This window comes from Fundulus heteroclitus, chromosome 12 (genome assembly GCF_011125445.2).
Source record: "Fundulus heteroclitus isolate FHET01 chromosome 12, MU-UCD_Fhet_4.1, whole genome shotgun sequence".
Taxonomy (NCBI): domain Eukaryota; kingdom Metazoa; phylum Chordata; class Actinopteri; order Cyprinodontiformes; family Fundulidae; genus Fundulus; species Fundulus heteroclitus.
In genome coordinates, this window is record NC_046372.1 from 46,720,571 (window position 1) to 46,743,201 (window position 22,631).

Below are 22,631 nucleotides of genomic sequence, written 5' to 3' on the forward strand. Positions count from 1 at the left end.
TTTGACCACAATACTATTTCTGGGGTCAAGTGGTCAGAGCACTGAGATTTATTTGTTTTTGGTTTTGGTGGAAGGAGGTCTTCAAGGACCACTAAAATAAATCATAAAAAAAAGAAAAGAAAATAGGAAAATTGTAATAATAGTAGATTAACACAGATAACAGAAACGGGATCTTTAAATGTATCCCCCCACGCATCTGCAGCAACACGACGGTATCTGAAGAGCAGAGGACCAACTGCTTTGTTCGTGTTTCCATGCAGTGACCCTCAGCGGCCTGACGCTGCATCCTGCCTCAGCTAACAATAGGCACTTTAACTATCAATCGCGCTTACCAAGCAAAATGTCCTGTCAGAGTCAATTATTATTAATTTGTCCGATCTACATTTAGGGAGCTACAGTGCAGATAAATATAGAAACAAATAGAATGAGGCCATTGTTTCAATGGCTGGGAAAAATAATTGGTATAAATTAGGTCATAAATAATGTACTGCATTATTATAACAATTCTAGCTAGTTTTTATTTTATTATTGTTATCATTAATAATAATAGTAATAATAGTAGTAATAATAATAACAACAACAATTATTATTATTATTACTATTATTATTATCATAAATAATAATAGTAATAATAGTAGTAATAATAATAACAACAACAATTATTATTATTACTATTATTATTATCATAAATAATAATAGTAATAATAGTAGTAACAACAACAACAATTATTATTATTATTCATTATTATTATTATTATTATTTTTATTATTATTATTATTATTATTGTTGTTGTTGTTATTATTGTTATTACTATTATACGGTCATTAAAGCCACAATGCAACCTTCTGATTTCCTTTCTGATTTCTTTCGTTAAAAGCCTGCCTAACAACAGCTTAATGTGTGTATGGAGAGTGAATCCTCCATCGGCACCGCTCCTCCTGTCCAGGCATTTTTCTCTGAGGAGACAGCGAGCATCCGTCACGTGACAACGCATCGACCAATAGCAGCACAGGAAGTTAACTTTGGCCATAAGGGAAGGGCAGTAAAGAGCGATCAGAGCTCAGGAGTTTCTCCGTGTTCGTTAATGATCATCGGCGCACATAGAGACGGCAGTCGGACACACCGGCTCCGAAGGCAGCAAAGATTTAGACGTCGTCCATCCGGAGTTATCTTGAGCTTTTTTTCTTCTTCTTCTAAGCAGCCTATGCCAGGCTGCAGCAGCACATACAGTACATTCAGTCTTTGGTTTAATTAGGCAATCATCCCTGACTGGCGGCTGTCTGTGGCTCAGATGTTGGGAGACAAGGCTCACGGTAAGACCATAAACTGCTCTGCGTGTTCTTCTAGCGGCTACCATCACCTTGATGGAACCTGTTTCTGTGACTTTACAGTCCCAGTCAGGAGCACAGTACGCCAACTTAACTGGCTACTATCAGAAACATATCGGGACTTACAGGGAAATGATCATCCTTTACGCGTTAATTGAAAGTGCTTCTCCTGTTTTTAATACTTTATTGAACTTTTACAGATCCTCAGGGGAAATGAATTATAAAAGAATACAATAAGTTATGAGACTTAACGGAATCAAGGATTTGACCGGACATAATATTGTAATGAAAGCTATGAATAATTTATGGAATATATATATATATATATATATATATATATATATATATATATATATATATATATATATATATATATATATATATATATATATATATAATAGCTAAAAGGATGAAAATTACTCATCTAGGAATAATGAAAATGATTAATATAGTAGTCAGAACAGAGAAAGGTTTATTTACAAGAGGTAGAGTTAAAGAGGGCTCAGTGACTTACATATTTTTTATATCTTATATAGGAAATGTTTTGACCAATCTGTATAATCTGATTGAATTTGACTTTGGAAAATGCCTTGAGATGACATGTTTCATGAATTGGCGCTATATAAATAAAATTGAATGAATTGAATATTTGTAGTGGTTAGAATGTTAGAATCGAAAGTATAGAAAAGCAACCACATAAATAAAATAAAACGAAGAACAATTCAGAATCATGATCGTAAAAATAAATACTGACACTGTCTTAATAATAATAATAATAATAATAATAATAATAATAATAATAATAATAATAATAATAATAATAATAATAATAATAATAATAATAGTAAACATTTTGAGAATAAGAAAGCGCTAGTTTGGCTTTATACTATTGCGCACGTAAAACTAAAGCCATGCAGCACTCTTTAATTGTCCTTTAACCCGCGAGCGCCCTGTAGCGCGTGCCATCCGGTACCGAGGATTGACTGATCTGCTCAGCTGCTCCTGATTAGTCCCATCTCCCCTGTCATTTAAACTCACTTAGCTAGCTTAAATTAGATGTTTTTATTATATATTTTTTTATTTTTAACCTTTATATTTTCGTTAAAGAGATGGAAGCTGGAACACTTTCTGCTCGAAAATGGCCGGTATTAACACACGGCTGTCTACGCTCTGCGGGCCCGGTCAGATAAAACCTGGGGACATATGAGACGTATTCTGGTGGAAACATGTGAGACGGAAAAAAATAAGTGTGTTGTTTGAGCCGCTATAGGCCTAAATTAAGTTACGTCAAACGAATTCATGCTTTCTAAAATGCAACAAGTCCAAAAATTTAGGCCCAATGATTGCCTGTGGATTCCTTGAAGATGGATCGAGCCATCATAATACCTAATAAATCAGTATAATAACAAAGAGGAATTGGACGGCCATATTGTTAGATTAAATCGGACGGAAGATCAAAAAATATTAACTGAAATTACGCATATAATTAACGTCCATGGAGGATCATTAAAAGGAGATTACAATTTTTCAAAATGAAATAGGCTACACAAATACAGCAATTGCGTAACAGTTAACGCATGGCAGGTGGAAAGGAAGAGCGAATTAACGAAAAATAAATACAGAAAATGTTTAAGTCATGAATGAGATGTCGTAATTTATGTTCAATATTTTATAGTCGTGCGAAAAATTATAGGCAGAAATAATCGAAGCCTGATTCGAGGAGACAACAACAACAACACAAATGTAAATGCTTTACTAGGCTTTGACGATATATATATATATATATATATATATATATATATATATATATATATATATATATATATATATATATATATATATATATATATATATATATAAGCTTTTTGCTTTAAGCGCGCATAATTGACGCTTCTCAAACATACTGGTCTATTTTTATTTATCTTAATCAGTGATGCATATTTCTTTTCATGTGTGCGTGCGGCAAGCCAGGCGTGACTCTGAAGGTGATGGAATACACATACGATGACGATCTGGAAGAGCTGTGTCCTGTGTGCGGAGACAAAGTGTCCGGATACCACTACGGGCTGCTCACCTGCGAAAGCTGCAAGGTAACCCCTCTCCCACCCAGCCGCAGTCCGCACCACACTCCGCTGGGATCGTTCAAATTGCCTGATGTCTAAGACAATGAACGCTGGCCAAGGATTCTTTCTCACTTTTAAGTACATTTGCTCTATAGTCTTGTTTAGTTAATAACCCACCATGTTTTAAAGTAAACGAAGAAATGGTTGGGACGCTTAATGTGCGGGAACATTTTCTCAGCGCGGTTCAGTTGTTTGGGCCTAGAGCGTCTCCTTTTTTTCCCTTCTGGTCGCTGATTCTCGTGTGCCGTCTGTGTTCAGGGCTTCTTCAAGCGGACGGTGCAGAACAACAAGAGGTACACATGTGCGGAGAACCAGGAGTGTAAGATAGACAAAACCCAGAGGAAGAGGTGTCCGTTCTGCCGCTTCCAAAAATGCCTCAACGTTGGCATGCGCCTCGAAGGTAGGTTCACAGTTTACTGCACTCAGTAAAAAATAATTAAATAAATAAATGAAATAATAATAGCTTTAAAAAGAAAAAAAAAACGTTTTGTATGCTTACTAATAATTTTTAGTTACTTTCCAATAATAAAATTGCAACAATAATGCCAGCAGTGGAATTCTCTGTCTGTTTATGACAGCTCAAACACATTTTAGTTGGCTAGTCTTAAGGCCTAAATTATCTCATCCGTGTTGCTTGGTGGCTTTGGATATTTCCTACACACACACACACAAACACACACACACACACACACACACACACACACACACACACACACACACACACACACACACACACACACACACTGGATGAGATTAATTCCCAGACAGTGGTCCAAAGGAAAGCACCTGCTTCCGTAGTAGAAAAAAAAAAGCACAAATTCTTTGACTTACTGATAAAACTCTGGAGACTCCCCAGGGAAGAAGGAGTAGAGCAGCTCACAGACTCTAAGAGGATTCTTCTTAGCCCTAAAAGGGAAGCGAGGAGGACCCACGCGTCTGTTATTTACTCCATGAGAACAACTTTGGACGCAGCCGAAACAAGAGCTTGCTGTTTGCCTACTTGTCTCGCTTTCAGCTGAAGTTTAAACGCGTTAGTTTTATGAAAACTGAGTGCAAGACCATGAATTTACCTGGCAATCCATTTTCACCTCTTGTGTCTCGTGTGACAGCTGTGCGTGCAGATCGTATGCGTGGGGGGAGGAACAAGTTTGGACCCATGTACAAGAGAGACAGGGCCTTGAAACAGCAAAAAAAGGCTTTGATACGATCCAATGGGTTCAAGCTGGAGACCTCGGCCCCCCCACCAGCCTCCCCCTTGCAGACTGACTACAGCTTTACTGGCACCCTACACGCTCTGCCCACCATCTCTAAAAGTCTGCTGCCCTCCACTCCGATCTCCATCACCTCCACAGACTACGAGGCCAACCTCTATGGACCTACATCGTTAGGCATGGCCATGCAGTCCCATGTGCCCCTTACCCCCCAGTATCAGTACACAGCATTCCCCAACAGGGCAATTAAAGCCGAGTGCCCCGACTACACCAGCTCCCCTGAATCCATCACAGGATACCCCTATCCAGAAGTGTACCCCTCAGGCTCTCCGCAGCCGCCAAGCCTGCCGCCTTTGGTTGTGGAGCTGCTCCGCTGTGACCCAGACGAGCTGGTGGTACAGAACAAGATCGTGGCTCATCTGCAGCAGGAGCAGAGCGGCAGGGGCCGAATCGACAAGCCCAGCACCTTCAGTCTGATGTGTCGCATGGCGGATCAGACCCTCTTCTCCATAGTGGAGTGGGCTCGGAGTTGCATCTTCTTCAAGGAGCTGAGGGTGAGTTGTCACCATCTCACCAGCATGCATGCACTTATCCAAAACAGAGATGGTTGTGAAAGGTTTTCAAATTCCTAAAGTTGTCACAACACAAATCTAACCGGTTTCCTAAATATTCTTGTGTCCAGTTTATTTTGACTTCAGCCTTTTTCACTGTCAGAATCCTGCAGACAGTTAGATTAGGGATGGGACGCAAGGAGAGGGGGTTCTAGGGTACTGTGCAACTTTGTGCGCTGTTTTACTGTTTGTTTTCATTTTTTGTTTAAGATTTGATTTTTCAATTCTACAGTTTTTACTTTTGCCCATCTGTTTAAATTTCCCAATATGGATCCCAAATGGATCATTCATGATAAATCAGAACACTGCTTTTGAAAACAAAAAAAAGCAGGAAACATTTTCCATTGCAAAACATTATTATTTTTATTAAAATATTTATTGACATATTGTGATTTTTTTGGTGCATAATTTCAGTGAGCGTTCTCAGTATTGTGTTTCTCAGTATTCCATTAAAATCCCGAGAACATCATGGTTAGATTAAACAAAACTAGATTTGGCTTGATACCCTCCTCTGTACTGTGACAGGCCTATAGATCACATCATTGAGAATTATATTAAGATGTAATAATGTTAAGATGTACATCCTTGTCTGACTCACAGCTCACCAAGAGCCCAGCACACCTCACTTTCATTCTGTGGCAGGTTTTGCAGCAAGGAAGATAAATTTTAACTTCACAAAAATACATTTTGCAGATTGATAAGAAACTAATTTGGTAAACAGAAACAACACAACTGGTATTCAGCACAAATCATTAGAGATGCATAAAATAATGCGTCTGTGCACTATAACCCTTATCATTGAAACTTAACAGCATAAGATTAACTATTTGGGTCCTTTAAAAGACACCAACTATGAGCAGCAAATAGGTAGCATTGTAGAAGGATTTGGAAATACTTTCATCCTCGTGAGGATGGTGAGCAAAGTAGTGTGCACAGCAGCTGATCACACAACGCACAGCCCCAAATGAGATGAACAGAAATCATTGTCCTTAGCTGTCATTTCCACTTTTTGGATTGTCTCTGTGTATCTTGAGTCCTGATGTGATCTTTCTGGTGTTGACGAACATCAGTTCATATGCTCAAGTCAAATCTGCTCTGCTTAATAAAAGCTTGAGGCCTTGATCTGACTCAGGTGAGACTCCATGTTGTGTCTTCACCAAGTGGTGTTAAATCTCTATCAGAGCAGATTCCTGGTATTATTGGATTGGATGGACTATACAATTATTAATAGTAATAGATTGTTTTCTTTTTTTTTAAGTGTGTTGCGAGAACTGTTTGATGTGAATTGGCACTATACAGTAATTAAACAGAATTAAACAGAATTTTTACTTTTCTGCTGCTTCAAAGTTGATATGTTTCTTCTAGGAACAATGTCTTCCTTTCTTCCTTTCAATGCAAATTTCTTCATTGAAACACAAAGTTATTGTGCACTTATAGATGTTTTGAACCGCATTCTGAAGAGCTACATTACTGGTATATATATACCAGAAGCACTAAGACTAAAGCTGAGGTCATTGCAGTAACTCAAATATTTGAAAGAGAAAGGTTTTTTTTCACTACGTTATGAAACTTCCTTCAAAATTCTCAATTCTCTTCATTTATGTGTTTTTTTATTCGATAGTAACCAAAATATGAAAGTTCAGGTTTGGGTTTCACTCATTTCACTCCCCGCCCCTCGTTCTAAAGGGAAGGGTGTCCCAATTGTTTCTGTGGTTTAGGGGGAGCTCCACACAGTATGGCTCTCCGGCTCATAAAAACACAGAGATTTGCAGAAATCACATACTACATCCAACTACAGAAACCATAATGATGTGAATAATATATATATATATATATATATATATATTACTCAGTGCCAAGAAAGAGGATTGGAGGTTGGAAGGTGTGGAAGTAGTGTAGAAGTATGGCACAAGGTTTACTTTACATTGTATGTATTTAGTTATTATTATTATTATTATTATTATGATTTTCTTTTATATATGATATCACCATGACAAAAATGCTGCTCTCACTAACTTATCTACACCCTGATATGTGTGTCATTTTAAAATGTCTTGCTGTTGGCAACTCCCCCATGTCTTTGCTTCCAAAATGCTACATACTAGCATCTGTGGTTATAGTTAAGGTATTTCCTATCCATTGTAAATCTATAATAAATATTGGCATTATTAGCAGTGAAATGTGCTACCAAGCCTGCATGAAATTTCTGCCTAAATTTTACACTCAGGAAGGGTAAACTCTTCCTAAGCATTAAGTACAGTGCCAGTATTAGAGGGTTCTCTCAGACGTGCATTTTGTGTCGGCCTTGGACAGTAAAAATCCCACCAAAAAATTTAGCTGCCAGTCTTTAAATTAATAGTTTATCGTCAGTTTGTAGATCATCAAAGCAGGGACAACACAGGAGCATTTTCCTCAGCAGGTCCCACAGCTCTTATTGATTCAAGCAAATACAACATGAAAACTGCTTACACTATCCATTTTGGAGGTTATTTAAACGGAAAAGCATCAATGCAATGAAGTCTGCATTTTGTATTAAAGTGAAGTGTTTGACATAATGTTGCAACAAAGACTGCCAGTGTTGTAGTTGAGGCTTAACCAGAACTACTTCTACATTCAGTACAGCCAGGTTTAAATTCATGTTCATAGTTCACCAACTTAATGCTCTGAGCTAAATTCACCGATACAACATGAAGTAGTTCTAAAACAAAACGAGTTTGTTATTTTGACTGAAGGGCAGTCCATGTAGGCTGAGTAATTGCAGGCATTTTATAAACATTTTAATATTTGATCTTTCTCTTTAAACTCTGATCATGTAAGACGGGAGATTAGGATAAAGAAATTCAGTTTAGTTTAGATTGTTAGGGTACAGGCTTCCAGTTTATAATGTTGAGCGTAAAGCGAAGAGGAAGGCATTTCAGTCAAGCTGAACCTGAAAAGAGCGGTCGTCACAAGGACTAGCCATGTCATGATCCCTGGTTCTTTGTGTTTTGGTGTCAGTTGGTTTGCATTTGGATTGTTGGTTTATGTCGGTGTTACAACCCAACTTGTCTAGGGGGAAGGGGAAGTAACATTTAGAGCCAACACGAAAGAGATTATGAAAAAACTTAACCATTTATTGTTAAATTGGCTATAGGAACAAAAATGATGGAAACAATAAGTACACTATGGAAAAAAAAGGACAGGACATGATCTAATAACAAAAGAAACCCAAAAATGACTTAAGGCCACAAAAACTAATGTGTTGATGCTGGAAACAGCATCAACACTAAAACAAACCAAAAGGCAAAACCAAAACATCAAACTAGCAACACAACCAGGAATTGAAATGCTTGAACAGAGTGCCACGGCAAAACACCAAACTAGTGGCACAGCCTACAATAGACAGTTTAACAGAGTGTTACAGCAAAAATAACCACTAACCACCCAGCAGTGAGGCAAGCTGCTCTAGAACACAGCTGCCCTGATTGCGTGGGAGAGCTGAGTTTAAATAAGGAGGGCTCTCCACGGATTGGTGAGGCAATCAGGCGAGTGTCCAATCCAGTAATGAGGATGATGGCAGAAGGAAGTGACTTCAGGAAGAGACTTCAGGAGGTCTGCAAGTTTCCAAAGTGGCCTCAGCAGGCAGGAAGCTGCAACTACACCTGCAAACAAGTATTTAAAAAGAAAACCAAAACAGACAAAAAGGCCACTGCCCGTAACAGTCAGTAACTGCGGTCCACACATTGTTGATTCCTTTGTATTGAGATTCTTAATTCTTTCTTGTGTTCTGTACTGTTTGTATTGGTGTAGGTTCTTATTTAAATGTTAGTATTTAGTTTTTAGTTTATTAAAATTCCTTTTTGTCCTGTTTAGTCTAAATTCATATGCAAATCAGTATAAATACCAGAAAGGCACCCGCCACGTGTCCAAATAACCATGGCAACAGTGCTGTCAGTCAGCTATACGTGGGATTATTGTAATGAATTACAGCAAACCAGCAATTTATTGAGTGACATCAGGGACTCGTTGAAGAAACTGGCTATTTCGATGAGAATGTCTGTCACCACACACGCACTTTGTGAAGTACTTAAATCTTTAAAATGAGTCAGGATGTTATATACAAATACCTAGAAGTCAGCCATCGCAAACGGAGCCTACTCTTATTTTCTTCCCAGCACAACTATTACAATGAGAATAATTATAATTATTGTAATTATCCTGAGTGGAGTTAGAGCTCCGGCGGCGCACGGATCTTCCTAGTTTCCCTCTGTAACGCTGGAGCAACTTCAAAAATAATTCCCAAGCAATGCAAACCGGCTAATATGCCTCTCAACATAATGTGCCACCAGGCCATGAAAACACGCTCCCTCCATTCTTCCACCACATTCTTCCACTAGCGATGTCCTCCAGCAGTGTTTCCACCGTCCTACAATTATGCTCACTTTTATGGACATGTGTAATTGTTTACGCCTTAGGAATCATCACACCTGACCTGACAGGATTTCTTTTTCAGTGAGAATGAATGCGACCCCTAGATTATTCACATACGTTTTATCCCCTCAGCGTACAGACTGATGCTCATACATCCACATGTGACATAAACAGAAGAATATTTACAGCGTACATCTGATTTAGGTTGTTTCTGTCAGGTATGTTAGGTTGTTGTCTGAGTTGTGTGAATACATCCCGGTGCAAGACACGCCTGAGGCCATGGTTCCCCTGTTCTATCACCTTCACAGAAGATGAAGTCCAGTCTGTTTCACCATCTCCTCACCAGATGGTTGCCTTGTTTCCTCTAGAAAGATTTAAGCTGGTTGCAATGTATAAATCAGTGTAATGGCATTCAGTCATGCTGAAGTTTGTGTTTTTGGATTGTGAAATGTTGCTTTTTTGGCATCCTTGGTCTGATAATGCGATCACTTGAATCGTTTATCAAGATAATTCAATTCACCACGCTTGGAGCACTTTGATTTCTGTCTATACTGCTGGTATATGTCCATACTTTATAGAGCTTATCTTCAAAACAAAGCACCTTTCAAAGCAAACAAAAAAACGTAGCCATAAACTGCATTTAAATAATCTCCCGGAGCATATGGGGGTAAAATAGCTGAAACAACAAACAGTAAATTTAGATATACACACAGTAAACTTTAGCTCCCCAAAGATGTACAAAGGTGTGTCAGCATCTCCAGAACTATTCTGTGGCCAGTCTGCCACAGCAAACTGCTTAGGTCCATTTACATCAAACACTCCATACAGCATCATGTTACACTCAAACATACACCATGTGAGAGGCGGTTCCAATCTCATGAAACTTTTTCCCATGTTTACCAAGCTACAGCTATTTGTTATTTTAGTTTTATTTGTTATAATCACTGAGCTATATTATACACTGGAGTGCTTATCGCCCGCTGTTAGAACAAGTCGCTTTGAAGCCACCAGCCGCCATATTGGTACTCCCTATTTTCCTCCAGTAACCAGGGAATATGTGCGCTACAGCATCGAATAACGAGAATTTTCTCATGTTCAGGGGGGGCTTAAAACTTTTAAAATGTCAAATGCCATATACTTTTATGTTATGTTCTAAAAGTATCAAGTACTGAGAAAGTCATGTGCTGAAATATTTAGCATTTTATTCATTTAAATGTATATATATATATATATATAACATTTATAAATATATAAATAATATACAAAAACATATATTTACATATATGTATACATATATACATATACACATACTTTTATATACACACACACATATATATATATATATATATATATATATATATATATATATATATATATATATATATATATATATATATATATATATATTTAATATGAATAACATGTAAAATATTTCAGCACCTAATTTCCTAGTAGTTGATAGTGTTAGTACATCCACTGACTGTAGAATTACCTGTGAAACGTTTTCACACAGCCAGAAAACTGCTTGTTGTTGCAAGCAAATCCTATGGGATTCTGTGAGAGTAGGGAGTAGCAAGATGGCGGCCAGTGACTTCAGTTTTTCGGCAAAATCAGCACTCCAATGTATTATATAGCTCAGTGGTTATAATCAGTTAGAGCATATGATCAGTACTCTGACACCTTAAGACAGACCTTTTACAATTTATAGATGGAAAAAGCTCAGACAATTTTTAGTTTATTTATTGCTTCTGTTTTTTGTTTTTTTGCCCATGTATATTATAAAGAAATGTTTCATGTGAAAGGCAGTGAGAAAATATTTAATTTGACTTCTTTTTTTCCTCACTGTTCCACTCTTTCAGAATAACCACATCTAGTTTCTATGGCAACTTTGGCATACAAATCAGCCCGTGCTCTCATTGATGAAGGCAGCAACATTTTTTTAAAATGGCAGTCACTCAGTTTCTCAACAGTTTTCAGCGGCTAGTAAATAAATCAATTAATGAATTATTCAATTCCAATGTACAAAAGTCAGTAAAACATACTGGCTGAAGTTTTATTTTCTGGGAACTCTCATAGGGGTGGTAGTATTTAGTTGTAACTTTTCTGTGTTCACTGTGTCAGAAACAAAGTTCACATTGTGTTGGGGCTGATAGTTGTTACACGTTCTCACAGTAACACAATAACTTATCTTTGTTCTGTATGTGTTGGATGGATACCTTCCACTATACTAAAAAAAGGAGAAGAGACGCACAGCGGCTAAGCAGAATTGTCCATCAAAATAGTTGGCGAATAAGCTCAGGCCTAAAATAAATATAGCATTTCATCAAATGTATTTTCCTTTCAATTTTTATTAGAAACTTCTGCCCCAGTCACCTGAAGCATGACGCATATTCTTCTCTTGTTCATGTGGTGAAGAAAATCTAACGCTTGTGTTGCCAGCTGACGCCTCATTTTGCTAACTTCCCTGCGTGCCCCAAAGTGATTGCAGTGCAGCTGCAGTGGTTTTGGCTGGAGAGAAATTCTGATGGTGCTGCAGTAGGCACATTTATGATGAAATACTATCAGCTAAAGATATACAAATGACATAAATGATACCTTCATGCTCAGACTTCAATTGTGACTTTGACACAAGAGATTACATTTTGTCTATAGTTGTCCTTGAGTCATAAAGGATGTGAGTAAAAGCAGGAGAAACATATTTATATCCAGGGAACAAATAACAAGAGAGTCCAGTTTAAAATTTCATAGATTTAATTGTTTCAAGCTCTGAGAGTAAAATAAATTGCTTATTTTGTTTCTCACAGCAAATATAGTTGTTCTATTCTTTCCAAATGTATTAACCTTATTTTTTTACTGGCTTGCAAATGCTCTTTAAATTTAGAAATATCTTAAATGTTCAAATTTCTATGCTAACCAAACAAACATTTTTGCTCACTTAGAACTTTCTTTAAAACATATCTGTTGTGTTTCTGTTGAGAGCGTGGTCGTTTTTATGCACAGTCAAAGTTGTGAGAATAAAGCTATGTGTATTCTGCCAAGAACAGCCTCCTGTTGAAATAGCCTTTTCTCTGGGCTGGATAATTACATTCCATGCAGATGATAACGGGGGAATGTGAGCTCTTGCTGCAGCTTCGCTTCGTGCTTGCCTACATTGTTAAATAGTTTGCAAAATGGAAGGTAGTGATTGCTGCAGTTCCTCAGAGGTGCTGTTTGTCATCCCTTAGCGTTTGGCCTTTCAATCACCTCACAAGGAGATTGCTGAGGTGATGAGGCTTGTTGTTTGTTACACAGATTACTAGAGTTAGCTTTATGTACTTCCTCTTCATTGGCACGTCACATTTTTTTAATCAGACATTTATTTTGTCTGTGTGACCAAATAAATAATTCTCTAATGTGGTAAGGACCCATGACCTCCTTACAGCACATTGAGCATTAGACTCATCTGTGCAGCAATAGAGCCACAGCTCTATCATCATCTCAGCTAAGAAGGTAGGACAGGATGAGGTATAAGGAGCATGGTTACCTACACTTGCTCCGGGAATTCAGATCTAATGTGTTCCTGTTTTGTTGCAGTTATTATTTGCTCCTAATTTAACAATGTAGGGGTTTAAAAATTTAAATAAGCATGATGGATTTATTCCAAAGTCATCACTATTACACTTTGGGATGATAAGAAATGGCATTACCTCTTGTGTCAAAAATGTTTGCAGAATATAGAAGCTTTGACAAGTTAGCAACACCATGTAATGTCTAACAAAATCCTAGCTTAATCATATAAAGCTTTATAGAATTGAATTTAAACATTCACATCTCAAAATATCCCTCCACACCTCTACATCTTGTGTGAAGAGAGCACAGCAGCATCTGCACTGTCTGCGTCAGATGAGAAGAGCAAACGCTCCCTTCCCAATCGTCACCACTTTCCACAGAGAGTGCTGACCAGGTACATCGCTGTCTGGTTTAAGGCCTGCAACGTGTCAGACTGGACGTGTAGAGAAAGGGGGGAGGACAGCAGAGAGAATCATCAGGACCGTGCTTCCCTCCATCCATGACACTGCTCACAGACGCTGCCTGACCAGGGCTCAGACAACCATAAAATACCGCTCCCTCTCTCATCATGGACTGTTCACTATGCTGCCTTCTGGCAAGAGGTTCAGCAGCTTCAAATGCAGAACGACCAGATTCCTCTACAACTTCATTCCACAACTCCCAAGTTAAATTTCCAATGATGCCCCCCCCCCCCCCCCCCCCCCGTCCCCCGTCCCCATACATACAAAACTAGTCACTTTACATGGACACTGTGAACTCTATTGCACTGAGCAACTACACTATCTGCACCATCATATTCATTGTTGCATTCATTGTTGCAATACATCCTGCTGCCACATATACTTGCACTACTCATGTGGTCTTACACATAACAAATATATTTATATTTCTCTTTTGTGTTCTATTTTTGCTCACAGCCTTGCGATGGAATTTCACTGAAATGTACATTGTGAATGTGCTGGTGAATGACAATAATGTCTGCACGTAACATAAGCATTACGTAAGCGTAACGTAAGCGACATGGCTTACGGGAGTGTTTTTAAAAGCGTAAATTTACACCAGATCCTGCAAAGAACGCTCCACAGCTGCCCAGTGGCAGAAAAGCTAACCTAAGCGTAGGATGCGCATAGCTGCTTTGCTGCGCTTATGCGCCGCAGTGTCATCCTTAAGTCATCTTTAAGGAAGACCAAATAAAATGTAAAAAAAAAATCATTATATAATTCTCCCCCCCAAAAAAAACATTACACTGTAAATGTTGAACTTGAAAATCAATTTTAGAGAAAGAAAATGTGTTGTATGGCCGACAATCTGCACAGTTAGGCCCAATTTCACATCACATATAACTACCGTAAATATGATGAAATCTATTTTTTTTATTGAAAACAAAATAATAGACAACAAATGAGATACCCTTTTGGGTAATATAACATATTTCTTTGAAAAATAATAACATAATTGAAAACATCAAAATCACCCAAAAGAAAAAACAAATAAACCAAGTACAATGAAGTAAGCCTAACTACAGTTCAGCACTTTACCAGCATGAGACAGAAAGCCGTGTAGCATAGTGCTGGTTCTGCTTTTGATTTTACACTACTGTTGGCAGCACTTTAGAAAGTTGAAGGGGAGGGTGTGATGAGTCTCTGGTGAAGTTTAGAGTGCTGTTCTTGCGGCAGCCCTGAAACCCATCTTTAGGCCGAGGGGAGGGACACCTCAGTGACCCTTCCAGCTCACCTCACTATCCTCTGCAGGGCTATTTTTTGCCATATTGTAGCTGGAATACCATGCTTAGTAAAAATGCATGTCAAGTTCAAAAAGGGATACACTGTTCCAAATGTAAGAACAAAAAATGTGGTCATTCTAGAAAATGTTTTCTGTTATTATGTTTAGCGTTTTATTTTTAATTTTTTTGGATTTGTGTCAGTAAAGCAGGCATATTTTTTTTTAGTAAAATTATGTTTCTATTTTAAATTGTGGGTCTAACATTTAACTCATACAATGTGCTAAGAAGGCCATTTGATATGCATCTGAAGCCAGTTTAACACGAATCAAACATGGAGAATCAGAAACGTTAACATTTCATGTGGGGAACAAAGCGGAACCCTTCTGAACCCTGCTTCTTGTATGTTTGAGTTTTTTTTTCCTAAGCATTTCTTTGGCTGTATCCCGCTCCTTTTGGAGAGGAAGCACAGGAGGTCACCAAGACCTCTTGCTTCCTTAACCCCTTCCTTTTATCACTGCACATGCAGACCCAAACCACTTCACCGGCCTAGATGAGTGCAGCACAGAAGATTGGACCATTTTCACTGCCACTGATATATAGTTTCATTCAGATGAACAGTAATTCTGTCAGCTCGTGTCAGATAAATGTGTGTCGGGGCCTATTAGCAGCTGCGCCTGCAGAATTACTGTCTGCTGTGTCCTTCGCTTTACTGTCAATACTGCAGTGGGGTGGGGTTAATCTACAAACACAAACTCATCCCCCCAAACAGAACACAACAGATGTGACTGCTCAAGGTGGGACTGTTAAGGTTAGCAGGTTGAAGAGGTCATAGATGGTGCTCGTAAATACTCAACATGGGAAAACACGTGCAAGTACCACCTCTATGTCACTGCTTTATGATCACCTGCCTCTGTGGTCATTTTCAGCGTGTTTTGCTGCCACATATTTTAGAATTTTCTATAATGATAGAAAATAAAGGAAAATAACTTAAAAAAAAATTAGGATTGTTTTTTGGGGGTTTTACAGAGTAGCTTTTAAAAGTGTGAACCGTTGAATTGCTTAAAGTTAAGCCATACCTCTTCTGACTTTTTCTTTATTCTATTTTCTGAAGGTGGGAGATCAAATGAAGCTGCTGCACAACTGCTGGTCTGAACTTCTGGTCCTGGATCACATTTTTAGACAAGTTCAACATGGAAAGGAAGACAGTATCCTGCTGGTGACTGGCCAGGAGGTAACACTCCCTCGCACAACTTCCCACCAGCACAATAAGCGTCTGCCTCACTCAGTAATGTTTAGCAGCACTTCACTGGACTGCAGTTGTAGAGTAGTAGACGTGCACTGTGAAGGCTTGATTTATCAAAAAAGAGTAGTGTCTAAGTATTACATTTGGATTTGTTTATCGTGGTTTGATGTTTTATAGATCATGTTTCCTGACAGAAGCTGCACTTTTTTTGTACTAGCCTTGTAAACCAAAATATTACCAACTTCTTTACGTTTGTTGATTTAAAGTCTAAAACTAAACGAAGACAATGCATTTTAAAATGTATCAGTCCTTGAACCAGATGAAAGTAAAATTCTTTCAAGGCTTTGTGGCTCTGTGTGCAAACTGACCCACCTCTCCTTTCGGTGGTACAAAAACTAATATGCATTCAGGATTTAGCTTGTCATAGAACTGAATAATATCAAGCTTTAGGTAAAAAATTAACTGAAGTTATACAGCAGCTTTGTAGTTGTGCAGATCACTCATAGCACTTCAGCACTATGATTCACATTTACCCATCCACACACCAGTCCACTGTATTGGTAGGCAGCTAAGCACTAAGTGTCTTACCCAGGAGCACTTAATCATTTAATAGGGAAAAGTGGAATCCTACTTGCAACCTTCTGATTGTTAGACAACGTGTCTTCCACCTGAGCCAGAAAAAGCTTGGTTATTTACTATGGGTTACAGTACAGGTGTGAGCATGAAGACATTAAAACCCAGAATAAGCACCTGTAAAGGACCTGAAATGACGTTGCTGTATTTTAAGTGTATATTTCAAAATGAAATTATATGTCCCCTCAGTAGTTTTTTCTGTAAAATACATATATTTGTTTTTATCCTTTTTTGTAATGTATTTATTTTTAATAACTAAATAACCATTCTGCAGCTAGGTATTAACCCCACCACCATAAAAAGGAAGTTAGTTCAGGGGACGTAGTGAGGTAGAACTGAAATTTTATTTCTGACCAGGGGGGTTGTGGGATGTTAAAGGCATCCCCACCTCAGTAAACTGTCTTTTTACACCACCTAAACTAAAAGACAATGTTTAACAAAATCTAAAACACAATATCTGAACAGAGTAATTCAGCATAAAAGTTTATCTAAATTTGTATAGTGATAATAATTTGGGCTAAAAGCCCTCAGGTCAAATTTATGGTCCTTTTCACAGATTAGCCCCTTTGGTTTTCAACCTGATCCTCGCTGACCAAATTTTGATCAGCATTTTAATACTTAAAGTGACAACTACATTTTATATATTTTTGTCTCTTCTTAATTCTCTGATTTTTATTTATGTGTAAATAAATAAATCCGAATTTGTTGGTATCTTCAAAATCATTTAAGTCAATAGATAATAGAAAATTCTAATCTAAACTCTAAAACTCAGAAGTGCATTTCAGTGACAGAAAAGCACAATTATTCCTTTACTCTAAAGATAGATGAGAAAAAAAGATTCCATCACCATCTAAAGTCCTCCCAAATTACACTTTGGATTTCACTCTTCAGGTGTCCTCTTCAGACAACTGCCAACACATCAACTCAGATGTATCAAAACATCAGAAGGAATTAATAACAACGAAACTCCTCTTTCTATATTCTTGCAGATTGAACTTTCATCCATTTTGTCACAAGGAGAGACAACTCTGTCCAGTCTGGTGCAGAGAGGTCAGGAGCTCGCAGCGAGGCTGCGGGTGCTGCAGGTCGACCGCAGGGAGATGGCTTGTCTCAAGTTCCTCTTTCTGTTTAACCCCAGTAAGTTACCTTCACCATTACCTTTCATCCCTGCAATGAGCATAGACATATAATCATGTTTAACAAAAGATACATCATAATATAAAAAGATACATCATAATATTTCTTATACTATAATAATGTTTCTCCGATCATGATTAAGGAAAGATGGTATTCATGTTTGTTGTGGAGTCTCTTCTTCTGCACATTTTTATGAGATGATCCATTAATGAAAAATAACTGATGCAAAAATCTGTCAAGTTCTTGGGTTGCCATTGCCATACGGGCTCACAATTTGAATAGCAACACTGACATCTTAATGAAAGAATGTCACAAATACAGATAATCTGTGGTTCCTATTAATATAAGTGTTTTCCAACATGGCCTTTCTCCCTCCAATAAATTCATTTAATTAAGTGTCTAAGATTGACAAAAGCAAATATTAACAAAAGCAACCTTATCCATTGTCCACTAATGGCATTCAAAAGAGGAGTAATGGATGGGTCTATCATTTGATAGTAAGACTGACATTCATGTAGTGGCTTGTGCAGATGGAGAGAGCATAGATGTGGCTTGCCCAGATTCCCAGAAGTGTTCCCTGTTCAGTGCTGGCAAAGCAGGGAACAAAGAGCTTTTCAACAGGGAGAGCACTCGTTATACACAGAAAATATTTGCTGTCTTTGCAAGCAGCTTCTTTGCTCACGCTCTTGCTCTCCCTCATCTTCAGAGTCAGATTTGTTGGGGGTAATTTAATTGCCCTTAAGCAGTTTGAAAAGATGATTCGGAGCATGGATTGAAAACATTTAATTACTGTGTGAATGGGTTCTCTGAGACAGGCTCAGCTGATGCTGAATGCTATTCAGCTGCAGGGCAAGGCTATTGTCTCACACACACACACACACACACACACACACACACACACACACACACACACACACACACACACACACACACACACACACACACACACAGAGGAACATAACTGGGCAAAGCTCAAACCATTAGCAGCATGCCTGAGTGGGCTGCACGCTGGCACAAACTGTACCGGTGTGCATCAATTCACAGAGTTTCATATTTAAACACAACATTGTTTTGGTCAGATTTGGTTTACCTTGAAGGTTTACCTCGCATGACTTCAAAGTAAAATCACAAACACACTAACACACAGGTTTGAGATGCAAGAACACTGACACTTAATCTATAATTCTTCTGACTAAATGAAAACACACTGATTCTTACTTTCACTTATTAACATTTTTTAGCATCTCTGCCCACAAATTATATTAATTGCTTCTGTACAGTCAAGTATTGCAAAAATAACTATAAAAACTAATCATAAAATAAATGTAAAAGGAAGAATAAATCAATTAGTAATGATTCTTTCTTTTGTAAAATCTCTTTGATCAATTAAGAGAGTTACTAGTGGTACCCATTCGAATTTTTCTTTACAATTGTCTGTCAAATCAACTTTAGACAAATCTCTTGAACAAAATGCATACCTTAAATTCATCAATTATGTTTATATCTCCCCAGTAAGCGCTAAATAATCCCAATTGTCCTGTGTGTATTCACAGATGTAAAGCTGCTGGAGAACCAGGCATTTGTGGAGGGCGTGCAGGAGCAGGTGAATGGAGCTCTGCTTGAATACACTCTGTCCACCTACCCTCAGTTCCAGGATAAGTTCAGCCAGTTGGTGGTTCAGCTGCCCGAGCTGCGCTCCCTCAGCACGCAGGCTGAGGACTACCTTTGCTACATGCACCTGAGCGGAGAGGTAACCTGCAACAACCTGCTCATCGAGATGCTGCACGCTAAGAGAGCGTGTGTGTGAAGAAGACGCACACAAGTGTTCTACCACCAAGTGTTCAATTTCTGTTTGAGACTGTGTGTGTGTGAGTGTGTGAGAGAATGTGTGTGGAAATTAAAAAAGAAAAGGTAAAAGGTTTCACACTGGGTCATCTTTGTTAGGGCTTTTCCTAGGGTCAAAGGGGAAAAAGATGTTTCAGAGTTTGTAATTTAAAGGTTTGGAGATTTTGAATGTTTCCATTTTCATATCCTGCACAGCTACTTTAACATGACCTTAAAACTGGATTTTCTACTCTGTTTGCAAACATCTGAAATAGGGTTTATTGGGGGAAGTTGCGTTCTTTTTGAATGAGCATGAATAAAACAAGTACAGTCAAGTTATTTTACATAGTGCAGAGCTGCTGTCTACAGTGAGCTAAAACTGCGTTCCTATAATACCACCCTGACTCTAAGCTGTGAAGTGTTCTGCTGCGGGGGACCTGTTTGCCACGCCCGCTTTACAGCAGATTTTGTTGCCTTCTTTCGGAAATCACATATGTGCTGCCTGGAACGAGCTCTCCTTTAAGGAAGCTTGTTTTAGGTGCAAAACTGAACATAGATCATTTTATTTAAATAAAAACAGACTTTTTAATTACTGTTGTAGAAAATATAATGCATCAAGGACTTGAGTAAAGTGCTGATTAACGGGACAATCAAAAATCTTAATGTCACACACCCAACTTCCATGAGTGGTTTTTGAACCTCACAGAAACACCCTTTTCCTCACCTCAGGGGTGAAGGGTCAAATAAATGTTAAAATAACAGCTGAAGCTGGAGTGCGTGACATTTGTCTCCAATTTTTGACTATACTTTACAACACCATGACACACTGGTCTTGTTAGACTAGGTAAGAATGCACATAATCTCTTTAATGCTACAGGCTGCCAAAATGTAAAAAACTAATTGGGTTCTGTAGAGTTGTGTTTTCATTTATTTATTTAAAATGTGATATCTCAAAAACTTCTTAATGAAAGTTTTCTTAATGAAAAACATTCCTATTGAACTGAACATCAAAACACAAAGAAAATACAAAAAGTAAAAGATAGAGTGAGAAAGTGAGCACTGAATAAAAAATGAAATGCAAATGAAGTAAACAGGAATGTTTGGTCAGGGATAAAAATATGTGCAAGTCAGGACAGAAATAGCATGAAGGAGAGGGGGAATTTATGAACAAATGTTTGGCGAGGGGAATTAAAAAAGACAGCAGCTTTAGAGATGTGAAAAGGAAGAGGAAGGTTGTGTAAATGCTTGTCCTTCAGCTTTCCCTGATAGCACATGGGGGGGGGGAGGGGTGTTGGGGAGGGTTGGCCACATATTGACTTCTGTTTATTTCCACCATTTATTAATTAGGTTCCCTGAGTCCTGAGAGCAACTGAATCTCAGAAATCACGATGTTTCATATTCATTAACGCTTCAACTCTGAACCAAAGATGGACTCATCTGTGTAGACATAGAGTCAGGCTACCTTCTGACCATGTCCCCCGTTTATTCCCACCCAGCAATGTGTGGCCATCTATCCCACACCACTCCACCCACTGACAAACAGGCTTTGTGGTTTGGTTGGTCCGTTGGCAGAATTAGAAAAAAAGTTTACCAGATTTGATGAGATCCAGTCTTGATCCAGGATTTTGATTTTGATTTGGAGGAGCTCTGCTCTGCTCTTGTTGACAAATGTAGCCAGGTAGCTGGGTAGCTGGGAGGTGATGGAGTAGATTAGTCTCCATGAATTTGCACATCGGTCCTTTTAAAATGAGGGTTTAAGGGGGGAAAGGGGCAGATATTCAGCTCTGTGAAGGCAAGCACTGTGAGACAGTACTGATGATTATTCATTAAATGAACAGTCAGCACGGCTGAGGTCTGTGAAGGCGTAACCACCATCACTGTATCTCACCATGACAATCGCAAACTGATATTAAACAACCAGTAAACAGTGAGTCTGACCTTGTGAGGCTACGCACTGCCATAAACTCGTCTAGCTAAAAACACTGCTCTATCTGTGAAACTTTCTCTGTTAAACAGTAACACTTGTGTTTTGTCCCACACCGGTCTCCTAGTTTTGTTAAAAAAAGAATACGAATAATAAAAAAAAAAAAAACATTTAAAAGCACTCCAATCAAACTGACGGTGAAAAATACTTTCTGCTCCCATCTGTCACCAGAGTCAGTGAAAACAAAGAAACAAAGTGGTGTTTGTATTATTGTGCAGCTCAACTTTCTTACTGTTGCCATGTCAGATTAGTCCTTGTTTGCCATTTCAAGGTATCGTAGACAATCATTCCGTCTGCCTTAATTCAGTGACTGCCTGAACACACACACACACACACACACACACACACACACACACACACACACACACACACACACACACACACGCACCTTGGTTTTCCAGTTGAGACAGCCGCCATTACTCTGTACAGTATATTTATGTTGTGAAGTGAAAATCTACTACGTAATGAGGACACATTCAACACAAAAATCCTTTCTGCTTTATGTTGAGGTCTAAGCGCTACTGTTGTGGAACTGATTCAATTGATATTGTTTTTGGTTCTGGCTTTGTTCTCTTTTTTTTTTTCTTGTGAGTCCATCGTAAATTGAAATGTTTTTCTCCACAAAAGAGAAATTGACCACATTTCTCTTTAGATATATTTTATTGTAATAGCAACGAACCAATAAATTCAACAAAGTAAAGCTTGTGTTGTGGTGACTTTTTGCTCTGTTCTCATCATTTTCTTACAAGCGATTCAAAGCTGTACATGTACACAATTCAAAACGGGCCTGAGCTCCGTACCGCTGCAGACCGAGTCACATCAGCTCGACTCCACACATTAATGCACAAACTAAA

At 38.3% G+C, this 22,631-nt stretch overlaps 1 protein-coding gene across 5 annotated transcripts; it reads left to right on the forward strand.

The window, feature by feature from the left end:
• The first annotated feature begins 1,050 nt into the window (after positions 1–1,050).
• Positions 1,051–21,434, forward strand: LOC105927825 (nuclear receptor subfamily 5 group A member 2). 5 transcript variants are annotated; one of them, XM_036144688.1, is made up of 7 exons: positions 1,051–1,314; positions 3,301–3,419; positions 3,711–3,852; positions 4,562–5,217; positions 16,068–16,187; positions 17,822–17,969; positions 19,523–21,434. In XM_036144688.1, exons 1-7 carry the CDS (start codon positions 1,293–1,295, stop codon positions 19,774–19,776), a joined length of 1,461 nt encoding a protein of 486 aa, XP_036000581.1. In that variant the 5' UTR covers positions 1,051–1,292; the 3' UTR covers positions 19,777–21,434. The 5 variants fall into 5 exon arrangements, with proteins under 5 accessions (XP_036000581.1, XP_036000579.1, XP_036000582.1 ...); XM_036144686.1 differs by lacking the exon at positions 1,051–1,314 and adding an exon at positions 2,286–2,474 and having other exon boundaries at positions 3,297–3,419; XM_036144689.1 differs by lacking the exon at positions 1,051–1,314 and adding an exon at positions 2,287–2,474.
• Positions 21,435–22,631: the final 1,197 nt, after the last annotated feature.

Coding starts and splice junctions, on each gene's coding strand:
- LOC105927825 (XM_036144686.1), top strand. CDS start 2,439: ATGGAAGCTGGAACACTTTCTGCTCGAAAATGGCCG. Junction 2,475..3,296: donor TTTCTGCTCGAAAATGGCCG/GTATTAACACAC, acceptor GCGTGCGGCAAG/CCAGGCGTGACTCTGAAGGT. Junction 3,853..4,561: donor CGTTGGCATGCGCCTCGAAG/GTAGGTTCACAG, acceptor CTCGTGTGACAG/CTGTGCGTGCAGATCGTATG.